General features: G+C 35.3%; 1 protein-coding gene across 4 annotated transcripts in view; it reads left to right on the top strand.

Annotated features, from left to right (window-relative positions):
• Positions 1–13,081, top strand: part of ATG4C (autophagy related 4C cysteine peptidase) — a 131,642-nt gene that overhangs the window by 35,389 nt on the left and 83,172 nt on the right. For all 4 annotated transcript variants that reach the window (XR_002344396.1, XR_002344397.1, XM_013988887.2 and 1 more), the window contains 4 exon segments: positions 1,886–2,119; positions 4,644–4,974; positions 6,351–6,421; positions 12,474–12,610. Coding sequence is in view for 2 of the 4 variants with exons in the window: in XM_013988887.2 (XP_013844341.1) it covers positions 1,886–2,119; positions 4,644–4,974; positions 6,351–6,421; positions 12,474–12,610 (773 nt within the window). In the remaining 2 variants the exon portion in view is untranslated.

Here is a 13,081-nt window from a genome sequence, read left to right as displayed (position 1 = left end):
AAGCAAATCAAAATTTTAAAAACCTCTCCTCCTTTGATTCCATTTATCTATATTCATCTGATAAATGTTTATTGTGCATCTACTATGGACAGAAATCTCCATTAGGCACTGAAGATTCAGAGGTGCAAAAGATAAACATATTTCTTCTGCTCTGGTTTGAAGTCTAGAAAGGAGTCAGATGTAGATAAAAACCATTCCGGATATAATTAATTAAGACTATGAAAAGTAAAGTCAGTCCAAGAGTGGAATAGCAGGAGCAGTATTATGGTGGAAAGTCAACAGGACACCAAATTCATTTACTGCTAGCAGTTTTCCGGTAATATTTAGAGTAAATATTAAGAGGAGACTAGATCTTAAGAAGAAAAAGCATTGGAGTTCCCGTTACGGTTCAGTAGGTTAAGAGCCTGATGTCGTATCTGTGAGGATGCAGGTTTGATCCCTGACCTCACTCAGTGGATTAAGTATCCGGCATTGATGCAAGCTGTGGTGTAGGTCACAGATGTGGCTCAGATCCTGCATTGCTGTGGCTGTGGCATAGGCCTGCAGCTGCAGCTCTGATTCGACCCCTAGGTGGGAAATTCCATATGCTGTAGGTGCAAACGTAACACAAAACAGAGAGAGAGAGAGATTAAGGCATCAATCACTTTGTCAAGTAGAAGATTAGGAACTATGTATTTGGTAAGCTACAGGATGGGGTGTGAGCGTTATGCACTATGATATCAATTTCAAACAAATTTAAGTGTCTCTGAAGTGGAAATTTGGGGTATATTTGCAGTGCTGTATTCAGTTTCCAGCGGGTTTTTTTTTTTTGTTTGTTTTTTTGGTAATTAAATTCAAGTTCAAATATTGAGAGAAATTCATTGATAATAGGGACTTGGCATGCATTCTTTTGCATTGAAACTGTATGCAGCATAGCTCCCATTAAGCTGAATATTATGAAGTTTGAGTAATTGTAATTTTTTCAGAAAGAGTTGAAGTGGGATAGGCACAGGAAGGATAAGCAATAAAAGCATGATAAAATTGCTTTAGCATCATACGGAAGAGTATTAGAAATTAAACTCCTTGAAATTGAGAATTATGGGCAGGTCTACCTAACTATCCACCCACCCAAACCAGTCAGGATATACTTGCACTGTGCTGCATGAGGAAGTTGAAAAGAGGACTAAGACTTTCTTTTTGGAAGTAATTAAGAGAAGTTAAATCATTTTGAGCATATTGTTTTGTAAATTTTGGAGCAAGCAGTGACCATAGTTTTCACATAGAGATCATATTGGGGATAATCAATTTGGAAAAGCCTTTAAAAATGATATATGTGGGTAGAACCAAAAAATACATTTCAACATGAAAGGATAACAATATATTTAAGAATTTTATATTCTTGTTAGTTTTGATTTTATTCTTTGAGTATAAATATTTATGGCAATGAATACCATGTGCATTTTATTTGATTTTAAGAACTAGTTTATGTGATTATATACATTTTTATATATTGACAAAATCATTTTATTTGCAAATTTCATTTTAGAGAGTACCACTGTCTATATACTGAGCCAAATGAAGCAAAAAGAAAATATATTTTTATGTTATCTCATCATAGGAGAGCTGATTGTATTTGGAATATAGGATATTACTATTAACAACAGTATTACTGACAGTATACCTTACATTAGTTAGTACTAGAGTGTACAGAACATTTCAGCATTCATTCTCATTTGGTTTTCCTAACAGCCTGAATAGGCAGAATGTAAGATTTATCTCCATTTAAGTTAAAAAAAAAAAAAAAGATTGGAAAGATTGTCACATACTCCTTATGTACAGTTATGGGAATGTAGTACCATTATTGATATTTCTTGGCATATATTTAGGCAATATTTTTATTTTGTAGATGAAGATAAACTGTTACCTGCAAGATCAGGATGTACAATCAAGGATCATGTAATTGCGGGAAATGTGGAAGAATTTCGTAAAGATTTCATTTCAAGAATATGGCTTACCTACAGGGAAGAATTTCCTCAACTAGAAGGCTCAGCTTTGACAACAGACTGTGGTTGGGGCTGTACATTAAGAACTGGCCAGATGCTGTTGGCTCAAGGCCTTGTACTACACTTTCTTGGTAGAGGTAAATCAAGTATCTGTTTTTGGGGGGTTTTGTTGTTTTTTTAATTGAACTCTAGCTTATAAACTGAATAAAATCCCCTGATGTTAATTTCTTGATTCTCTTTTGTCTTCCAAAGCTGTAGCTAATCTAGACTATAACATCTTTATCGAACTGGGCCAGTATGGCTTAAAGTTTCCCAATTCACCTTTCAAAAATACAAATTAAGCAGAACTATTATTCTTGGCTACCGTTATTAATTCATTAAGTTCAGTTTTTAGTAGTCTGTGGGTTTTTCTTTGTTGTTATTTTTTAGTTTTTTTTTTGGTTGAGCTCTCTGTATTGTCTGTAGTTCAGTAAATTCTGGGCAGGTCTACAGCAGTGACTTTGAGCAGATAATTATTGAGCAGTCAATATTTTTACCTTATTTAAATTTTCAGAAATTGTACACTGGTTTCTTTATTTTTCTCTCTACGTATCAATGATGATTTAAAATTATTTTTGTCTTTATAAATATAGTTATAATCAGTTAAATCGATTAGGGCATTTTCTTTCTTTCTTTTTTTTTTTTCTTTCCTTTGCTTTTTAGGGCCACACCTGCAGCGTGTGGAAGTTCCCAGGCTAGTGGTCAAATTGGAGCTGTAGCTTCTAGCCTACACTGCAGCCACATCAACACAGGATCCAAGCCACATCTGTGACCTACACCACAGCTCACAGCAGTGCCGGATCTTTAACCCACTGAGCAAGGCCAAGGATCGAACCTGCATCCTCATGGATACCAGTTGGGTTCTTAACCCACTGAGCCACAACAGGAACTCCCAGATGAGGGCATTTTCTTAATAAGGTCCTCATGCTTACAGTTTTAGACTTTCAAAAATGTCATTGATTCCTAACTTACATATATTTATTTTTTTCTAATTTTCCGTCTTTCTTATCATTTGTATCAGTTTTTTTTTTGTTTTTGTTTTTGTTTTTGTTTTTGTTTTTGTCTTTTTGCCATTTCTTGGGCCTCTCCCACGGCATATGGAGGTTCCCAGGCTAGGGGTCGAATCAGAGCTGTAGCCACCAGCCTATGCCAGAGCCACAGCAATGCAGCATCCGAGCCGTGTCTGCAACCTACAGCACAGCTCATGGCAACCCTGGGTCCTCAACCCACTGAGTAAGGCCAGGGATCGAACCCGCAACCTCATGGTTCCTAGTCGTATTTGTTAACCACTGAGCCAGGACGAGAACTCCTATATCAGTTTTTATATAGTGTGTATATTTGTAGAAGGATTTTAGTTTACCATTTTAGGCTATCATATCTGGTTATTACTAAATGTCTTGTGTTGTTTCAAGTGTTAGACAAATTCCCTGCAATACATAGTAGATATTTAATAAGCTTTCTGTAGGGATTATTGATGAGATCATTTAGAAGGAATGTTTATTCAAGAGTGGTGTGAATATTGCAAGGAAAAGGAATTTTTCAACTTTTCTGTGATTATTTTTTTAATAGTCTCATGCAATCATGGACAAGAATTGGAATATTTTTCAGTTCTGTCTCTGAATTTGTGACTTATTTTGTTAACCTAAAATTTCATGTGTGTTTGGGGACTGTCTTGTTATTGAAAGCAGTAAGATAGTGATACAGTTGATTTTGGGGGGATCTTTGATCTCTAATGACTTCATTCATTAACTTCATTTACTAGAAAATTGATATTACTCCCTAAACAATGATTAAATTATTTTGAAAGGATTATATGAGGAAAAAACACTTTGAAAAGAATATAAAACTTCCATGGTCAAACTTCTATCTTAACATATAATCAAAACAAAACCCACTTTTGAAGTTAATCTCTTTTGAATACTATGAATGTTAGTGAATATGTTTATTGTGCCTTTGGGTAATCAAGACTGGATGTCTCATGAACAGTACTGGTAATGGAATTCAGAAGTCTTTGTTCCATCTCAGCACTGTCCAAAAAAAAGAAAAAAAAAAGAAAGGAAAGAAAGAAAAGCATATTCCAGAATTGCCCATTCATTTGTACCTAAGTTTCCTATTTTTTTTCTCTTTTATTTTGGTAGTATTTTCCTAATTATATGTAATGTATTTCCATTTAAAAATTTTTAGAAACTACAGAAAATTCCAGAGACTATTACCACTGAGAAGTAAACATCATTGATATATTGGCATGTTTTCTCTGATTGTGCCTTGATTTGTTTTTATAAGCAGCTTTATTGTGATGTAATCTACATACCACAAGTTCACTCATTCAAGGTGAACAATAGTTCAGTGGTTTTTAGACTATTTGCAGAATTCTGCAACTGTCATAGTAATGTACGTTTAGGACAAAAAGAAACTTGTACTCATTAGTAGTCACTCCCTATACTGCTTATTCCCCATATGTAACCACTAATCTATTTTCTGTTTCTATACATTTGCATATTCCTGGGTTTCCTATTTTAGTTTAGTACCCATATGACTTTAAACGTTACGTATGTGTTTTAGTAGATTGTTAAAGTCTGACTGTTTGAAAGATCTGAACACCTTGCTTTGGAACTACTATAGCTTGGACCTGGCCTGATGCTTTGAACATTGAAAATTCAGACTCTGAATCATGGACTTCCAACACTGTAAAAAAGTTTACTGCATCATTTGAAGCATCGCTTTCAGGGGAAAGAGAACTCAAAACCCCAACAATTTCTCTGAAGGAAACAATTGGGAGATACTCTGATGATCGTGAAAAGCAAAATGAAATTTATCACAGGAAAATCATCTCTTGGTTTGGTGATTCCCCCTTGACTCTCTTTGGTCTGCATCAGCTAATAGAATGTGGAAAGAAGTCTGGGAAAAAAGCTGGAGATTGGTATGGACCGGCTGTGGTTGCTCACATTTTAAGGTAAAATTGTTTTCAAATCTTACGACAGATGTCCTCAAGCTCAGAGATACTAATTTTTGTAGTGCATATGTATTACTGGAATTTTTAGTTTCAGTGTATGAGAATATTTATAAAGGAGCTTTCATTTGCTGTTAGGGAAAAAACAAGACATATTGCAACTCTAGTTATGTTTAATTTATCTACTGACCAATTTTTCTTTATTTGCTCAGAGGTATAGATATCCAAGCTTTCTTTCTAACCAGTTTTTCATTAGATAACCTTATTGAAATGTTCTGAAAACTAACAGCTCTTTCAACCTTGGAACATGCATAACATTATAGTTGTTTTTTTTAAATAGTGTAACCTGGGGGCTGTAATGTACTGATAGTGTAATGAAATGTCAAGAGCTAAAATTAATGTTTTCAGCATTTCTTTGCACACATCAAATTCTTGTGAATTGTAAATGTATGGGACTATTAATATAATAATTATATCATAGTGAAAGTAAAGGGTCTGTGACATTCAGAGTAGTTAGAAAAAAGTCAAAAGTCAAATGTCACCACACCTCAACTTTTTATGTGCCATTTATTTGGATGCAACTTAAGTTTAAATAATTATTTTATTGTGTGTCCCATTATTATTATAAACTGAATTATTAATATGTGAACCAAGTGTAGCATGTTGCAGTAAATTTAGTCCATTTAGAATCATATACAAAATCAAAATTATTACAAAGATTTTTTGTATATTAGCAGACTTTTATATTTTGTAGACCAGATGCTTGTGATTAAAAAGTGTTTGCCTAATGTTATTAGATGGATTATTAATAATAATATCAAGCCCAGCTTGGTACGTAATTTGTAAAAACATAATCATAAAAACATAGTTGCTACTCTTCAAGATGTTATGTTCTATATTCAGGGATCAGAACACTTTCTGTAGAAGGCCTGATAGTAAATAGTTCAGGCTTTGCAGGCTCTTTAAGGGCTCTATTACTCAGTTTTATTTTTTTTAGTCAGTAATGTAAGTTATTATGAAGCAAACTTTGAAGCATATTGTGATTCTACTGATTAGAATACATTTAATATAGCCAGCTGAGTTTGAGAAATTCTTTTTGGGGGGATAAGGTGAGGTTCACTACTTTATACTCAAAAATTTTAAAATATTTTTTGTAGCTAATGTTTTAATGTTCTTTGAGTAATTTAGTGTAATATTCTTCTTTGAAAAAACTGACCTGATTTTGATACCATTCAGATGATAATTTTGAAAGCAGACACTGTAGATTAGATAAGAAAGTCAAGAAAATGATGGCTTGCTTTCTCCTTAAATGAAATCTTTAGTTACTAACTGGAAATGTGACTTAGGATTTTAAAGGATGATGTTTGTTATTTTCTTAGAAAAGCAGTTGAAGAAGCAAGACACCCTGATTTACAAGGGATAACAATTTATGTTGCTCAAGATTGTACAGGTGAGGAATGTATTATATAATTCTACTTTTTATCCATTTATTTGGTGTCACCTTTTAAAATTTAGATATAACTGATATACAACATTGTATTAGTTTCAGCGTACAACATAATGCTTCAGTATTTGTATATATTGCAAAATGATCATTACCATGTCTAGTCAGCATCTGCTGTCATACATAGTGACAAACTTTTTTTCCTTGTGATGAAAACTTTCAGATATATGATACAGTACTACAATTAACTATCATCTGTAAACTCATGCTGTGTATTACATCCTCATGACTAATTTACCTTATAGCTGGGAGTTGTACCTTTTAATCCCCTTAACCCATTTTGTTCTTCCATCTTACCTCTGCCAACCGTCAGTCTGTTCTCTGTCTCTGTGAGCTTGGTTTTTGGTTTACTCATTTTTTTTGTGTGCTTTTTAGATTCCACATAGAAGTGAGGTCACACAGTATTTGTCTTTCTCTGACTTATTTCACATGACATGATGTGCTTAAGATCTATCCATGTTGTTGCAAGTGGCAAGATGTCATTCTTTTTTTATGGCTAATATTAAACTGTATGCTACATTTTATTTATCCATTATACATCAGTGGACACTTAATTTCCATATCTTGGCTATTGTAAATAATGCTGCAGTGAACAAGGGGGTGCATTTATCTTTTTGAGATAGTGTTTTCATTTTCTTTAGATAAGTACCCGGGAATAGAATTGCTGGATCCTATGGTAGTGCTGTTTTTAATTTTTTGAAGAACCTCCATACTGTTTTCCACGGTGGCTGTACCAATTTACATTCCCACCAGTAGCGCACAGGAGTTCCCTTTGTTCCACATCCTCATCAACATTTGTTGTTTTTTGTCTTTTTGATAATAACCATTCTACTGGTGTGAGATGATCTCTTGTGGTTTGATTTTCATTTCTCTGCTGATTAGTAATGTTGAGCTCTTTTCATGTACTTGTTGGCCATATGTATGTCTTCTTTGAAGAATGTCTTCAGATCTTCTGCCCAGTTTTTAATCAGATTGTTTTTTTCATGTTGAGTTGTGTGAGTTCTTTATATATTTTGCATATTAATCCCTTTTCAAATACTTGCAAACTTTCTTCCTTCTGTTCAGTAAATTACCTTTCCATTTTGTTGAAGGTTTCCTTTGTTGTACAGAAGTATTGGTTTGATGTGTTCCCATTTGTTTCTTTTTGCTTTTGTTGCCTTGTGATGTCAATGATTATGAAGGTAGAGACCATGTCTTAGACATTTTTGTTCCTACATGGCACCTTATGTAGGCACTTAGTAAATATTTCTTGATTGAATATATACTGTGAATTACTAGATCAATATTAAAATAAGCTCTTAAGGAAAATTTCAGTATTTTAAATGATTACTTAAAAAGATGGGAAAATTTAACATAGCTATGCCTGTCGTCGGGCTGCATGCCATTTCATTGGTGGATGTGTTTCAAGGAAGGAAAATTCTCAATTTGATTTGTTTCTCACTGGTACTTCAGTAAATCATCTGATCATGATGCTGCTATTGTCCAGAATGTTGCTTTGTTTTATTGTTTTGGGTATTCTGTTTAATGACCAGTATCTATAGTAACTTTGAAACTCTGTTAGGGATGAAATAGAGACCTTACTTTCTTTTTCTTTTTAAAAAAAACTTACTGGAGTATAATTGATTTATAATGTTGTATTAGTTTCAGGTGTACAGCAAAATGAATCAGTTATACATATACATATATCCATTCTTTTTTGGATTCTTTTAGACCTTAATTTATTTTTTTTTTTCGGTCTTTTTACCTTTTCTAGGGCCGCTCCTGCAGCATATAGAGATTCTCAGGCTAGGGGTCTAATTGGAGCTGTAGCCGCCGGCCTTGCCAGAGCCACAGCAACTCAGGATCTGAACTGTGTCTGCGACCTGCACCACAGCTCACAGCAATGCCAGATCCTTAACCTACCGAGCAAGGCCAGGGATCAAACCCACAACCTCATGGTTCCTAGTTGGATTCGTTAACCACTGTGCCACGACGGGAACTCCTAGACCTTAATTTCTTAATAAAATAAAAGTGCCTTCAAAATAGGCCACCTTATTTTGTTAAATTTATTTTTTTTACTGAAATGCTATTAACAGGATTATGTTTGGGGAAAGTTAAAATTATCAGTCAATTATATTTGATAACGCATTGTGTCCAGCCGGGATCAAACTTTCTTCCCAACCTTCCAGAGACTGCTGATTCTGTTGCATCATAGCAGGAACTCTTCTTCCGCTCATGCTGTATTCTCTTCCTTTGTAATTACGTATTTTTCAGGGTTTTTAAGTAGTTAGGATTATGTTCTACACTAGGACTTTTTTTTTTTTTTTTTTGAGACTAGAGTAACACAAACTTTAATGGCCAAAGAATGGAGAAGCAGGGACTTAGTTTGCAAATCAACTTCTCCTATACTATGTCTTTGGAAACTACATTTCTAGTGCTACTTGTACTAATATGAGGTGATTCCTGTTTTCTACTGTCTTTTGAATATTCCACCTAGATGTTCTACAAACACTTCAAATTCAGCACATTTAAAATTAAACTTATCATTTCCCTCTACACCCTTCCTTCGATGTCTTTTATTTTCACTTTACTAATATCATGTCCATATGCATACTTACTCATTTTTTTACTCTTCTCATTGCTTATATCTAGTTAGTCAATAAAAGCTTAATAAATTATACTTTTAAAAATGCTTTTAAAATCTATTCTCTCTTCTTCACTCTCAATGATCTGAATCAAACTCTTATCTCTAACTTGAACTTGATTTCTCTTTCTTTTTCTATTTTATTTGATAAAAAAAAAAAATTAGAAGTTCCTGTCGTGGCTCAGTGGAAACGAATCTGACTAGCATCCATGAGGACAGGTTCTATCCTTGGCCTTGCTCAGTGGGTTAAGGATCTGGCATTGCTGTGAGCCGTGGTGTAGGTTGCAGATGTGGCTTGTATCTGACATTGCTGCGGCTGTGGCGTAGGCCAGCGGCTACAGCTGTGATTCCACCCCTAGCCTGGGAACTTCCATATGCTGTGGGTGCAGCCCTAAAAAAGCAAAAAAAAAAAAAAAAAAAAAAGAAAAAAAAAAAGAAATTGATCATGCCCCTTAATTAAAAAACTTAAAACTGTCCATTAACTGTAGTCTCAGGTTAGCATATAAAACACATGAAGTTCTTTACTCTTTGTCCTCACCTACATTTCCAACATCACCTCCCAACACTGTCTTCCATGCTGATACACCAAAGTAGCATCAACTTTCTGGCCATTCCTTGGACATACTATCATTATCTTTTTTCCATGTCTTTGCACATATGCTTGCCTCTGCTTCGAATTTCCCTGATTATTAAAATGCCTCATGTTAACTCTTGCTCATCCTTTAAGAACACACTCAATGCTTACACCTTTGATGAAGACTCTCCCACCTCCTATCAGGTAGAGTTAGTTTATTATTCTGTGTTCTGTAACACCTCCATTAAATATTGCACTAGTAATTTACTTGTAGTATCACCTTGTGGTTATCTGTGTCTCCCTGTAGACCAGTGGTTGTTGAGGTAGCACAGTAGTAGAAAGGAATCAGAACCATTTAGTTGGGAATCACTGCTGTAGTCATCCTGTGTCATGGAATTGGGATATTTCATAGCCCTTATGTATGTTGAAAGCGGAGGAATGATACCAAAATGATTCAGCCAGACACTGTCAAGTTAGGATCTTATTTGCTTTTGTACTTCCCTGGCATGGGAAAGTGTATGCTAATGGAAATATTACTTGTCTTCCTTGCAGCAGTGTTTGTTTCTGAAGGAAGTAGACATCTGAAGGGAAAGCCCATTCGTTGGAGGTGTATTAGTTCAGAAAAGTCAAAGATAAGGATGTTCATGTGTGCACAGCTTCAGAAAAGCTAGAGAATTTAAAGGTTTAGAGTTAGAAGGGCTTACTGAGTAGTTTGGCCAAAGTGGTAAGATGATGGAATTAAAACATGGAAAGAATGATTGTTGCGTTTTTCTAGCTTTGGTTTCGACTGACTCTGGGAGATAGGGAAGCTGGTGAACAGAATTTGATAACTCAAGTCTAAATTTGGAATTTAAAGGGGAAGAACTGAGATAGAAGTGGCAGAATTTGTTAATTGGCTAACTGTGGAAGAGTAAAAAGAGTTTGCTGACAGGGAGTGTGGGTGTAAAAATAAGTTATGAACAGCTTTTTTGTTTGTGTTTTGGCTGCACCCAAGGCTTGTGGAAGTTCCTGGGCTAGGGATTGAACAATGCTGCAGGGACAACACTGGGTCCTTAACCAGCTGTGCCACAAGAGAGCTCCTTGAATAATTACTTTTTTGTTGAACAAAACAAGATAGAGTTTTGCCATATTTGCTTCCACCAAATCCACCCATTTTCTCTTGAACTATCCACTTAGGCTCTCCCACCCATCACTCTGCCAAAAGTAGTCTTGTCAATAATTTAATCTTGTTAAATTCAGTGGTCACTTCTCAGTCTTTATACCACACAGTCTGTCAGCAGCATTCGACACCGTCGACCGCTTCTTCCTCTTTGTAAGGACACAACCCTTCAGGTTTTCCTTCTACCATCATGTCCACTCCTTCACAGTCTCTCCTTTTTGGGTTTTTCCTTATTTCTCTGACGTCTCAAGTCGATGGTGTATTATGCTCAGCCTTTAGATCTCACCTCTTTTTCTGTGTGTACAGATTTGAATTTACCCAGTCTCATGGCTTTACAGTACCATCTGTGTGCTGTCAGATTTCAAAAGCCCAGGTACAGGCTTCTATGTCCTTAACTGCCTACTCATCCTCCCTGCGTGCATGTCTAATAGATATCTCAGACTTAGGATCTCTAAAACTATTCCCACTCCCCTTTCCTAGATTTTCCCTTTCTACAGTTTTCTCTATCTTTGTAAATGGAAGCTCACTTACTCTGCTTATACCCAAACCCCTCAAATCATCCGTGACTCCTTTTCTCTTTCACATCTTATGTGTAATGTTTTAGGGAGTTCTTCATCTTCAGCTGATCACTTTTCACCACTTCCACGTGATCTTCCATGACTATTCTCTCTCTTGGCAATTAGTGCCTTTGTTCAGACAACCATCCTCTCTTGCTGGATTCCTCAAGTGGCTTTCTAACTTCTTTGTGCTTCAGCCTTGCTCTCTGCAACCTGTTATCAACACAGGAACCAGACCGGTAAAGTGTAAGTCAGATCAGGACATTCCTCTCCTAAAAAAGACTCTTCAGTGGCCTCCCATCTCACTTAGAATAAAAGCTGAAGTCTTTACAGTGACCTTTAAGAGTTCCCACAATCTCTAAAAAAGGCAAAAAGACAAAAAAAAAAAAAAAAAAGAGTTCTCACAATCTGTCTTCATTCTCCCCCAATCTGTAACTTTATTTCCTAATCTCATTTTCTACTGCTGTACCCCTTACTCATTTCCCTCCAAAGGCACTGGCCTCTTGCTCCTGGAATAAGCTGGCTGTGCTTCTGCCTTATGGCATTTGGACTTACTGATCTTTCTATATGGATTTTCTTTTTTTTTTTTTTTTTTTTTTTTTTTTTTTTTTTTTTTTTTTTTTTTTTTTTTTTTCTTTCTATATGGAATGCTCTCCCCCGCACCCCCTGATCTGTTTTCTTAACTTTAAGTCCTGACTCGCCTACCATCTTATTTTAAATAAATGACCCCCTCTTCTCAACATGGCCTCTCCATCTTTCTACCTCTTTTTTTCTTCAGAGCATTTAGCATTATCCGACATCTTATATTTTACTTATTTTTGTCTATTTCATTGTGTTAGTATGCTCTGTGAGGGCAGAGCTTTTTCTCCATTTTGCTCACTGCTGAAGCCCCAGTGCCATATAGTTGCTACTTGGTAAATAATTATTGAGTGCATAAATGAGATAGGTATAACTCATTGAGACCTTGTTAGTGATGTCGGAGATCAGATGATTGGCCAGTGAGTGGGGGCGGGGGAATTAGGGTACAAAAGTTTCCGAAAATCATTTTTATAAAATTTAATACATATTCATTGTGTTTTTCTCAGTTTACAGTTCTGATGTAATTGATAAACAGTGCGCTTCCATGGCCCCTGATAATACAGATGACAAAGCTGTTATTATTCTAGTTCCTGTTAGACTTGGTGGAGAAAGAACCAATGCCGACTACTTAGATTTTGTAAAGGTACGAGACAAGAGCTAAACTTTTGTTAAGGTAATGCTAGCTAATATGAAAAATACAGAAGGTTTGCAGTCTTTTTTTCTGTTAAATGGGTAGTGATGATTTTATAGTTGTAGATTGTAAAATTTGACGTTAGGGATTTTAAATTTCAGTATCATAAATCAGACGTAATTTGAAGAGTAAGGTCTTCTGTGACAAAATAGAAAAACCTTTTAATCTTTGCAGCTAATCAAGGAGATACAGTACAGCAGTAATCATAATCTGTAATGTGTCTATGGTTCCCTTTGTCCTAATTTGTGATTTTTAAAAGTATGTACCTTTGTTTACTCATAAAACTCACATTAAACTATATCTAGGTAGTTAATGAAACAAGATACTACTGCTTTTAGTATGTACTGCTTTTTAGTACTGCTTCTTTATCTTTTAGTTTGTTTCCTGCGCTCCCCTACTGTAAGGTCCATAAGTAGGTAGAAT

The sequence above is a fragment of the Sus scrofa genome, chromosome 6, assembly GCF_000003025.6.
Source record: "Sus scrofa isolate TJ Tabasco breed Duroc chromosome 6, Sscrofa11.1, whole genome shotgun sequence".
In the NCBI taxonomy this organism is placed as follows: domain Eukaryota; kingdom Metazoa; phylum Chordata; class Mammalia; order Artiodactyla; family Suidae; genus Sus; species Sus scrofa.
This window is presented reverse-complemented; position numbering and strand designations above follow the sequence as displayed.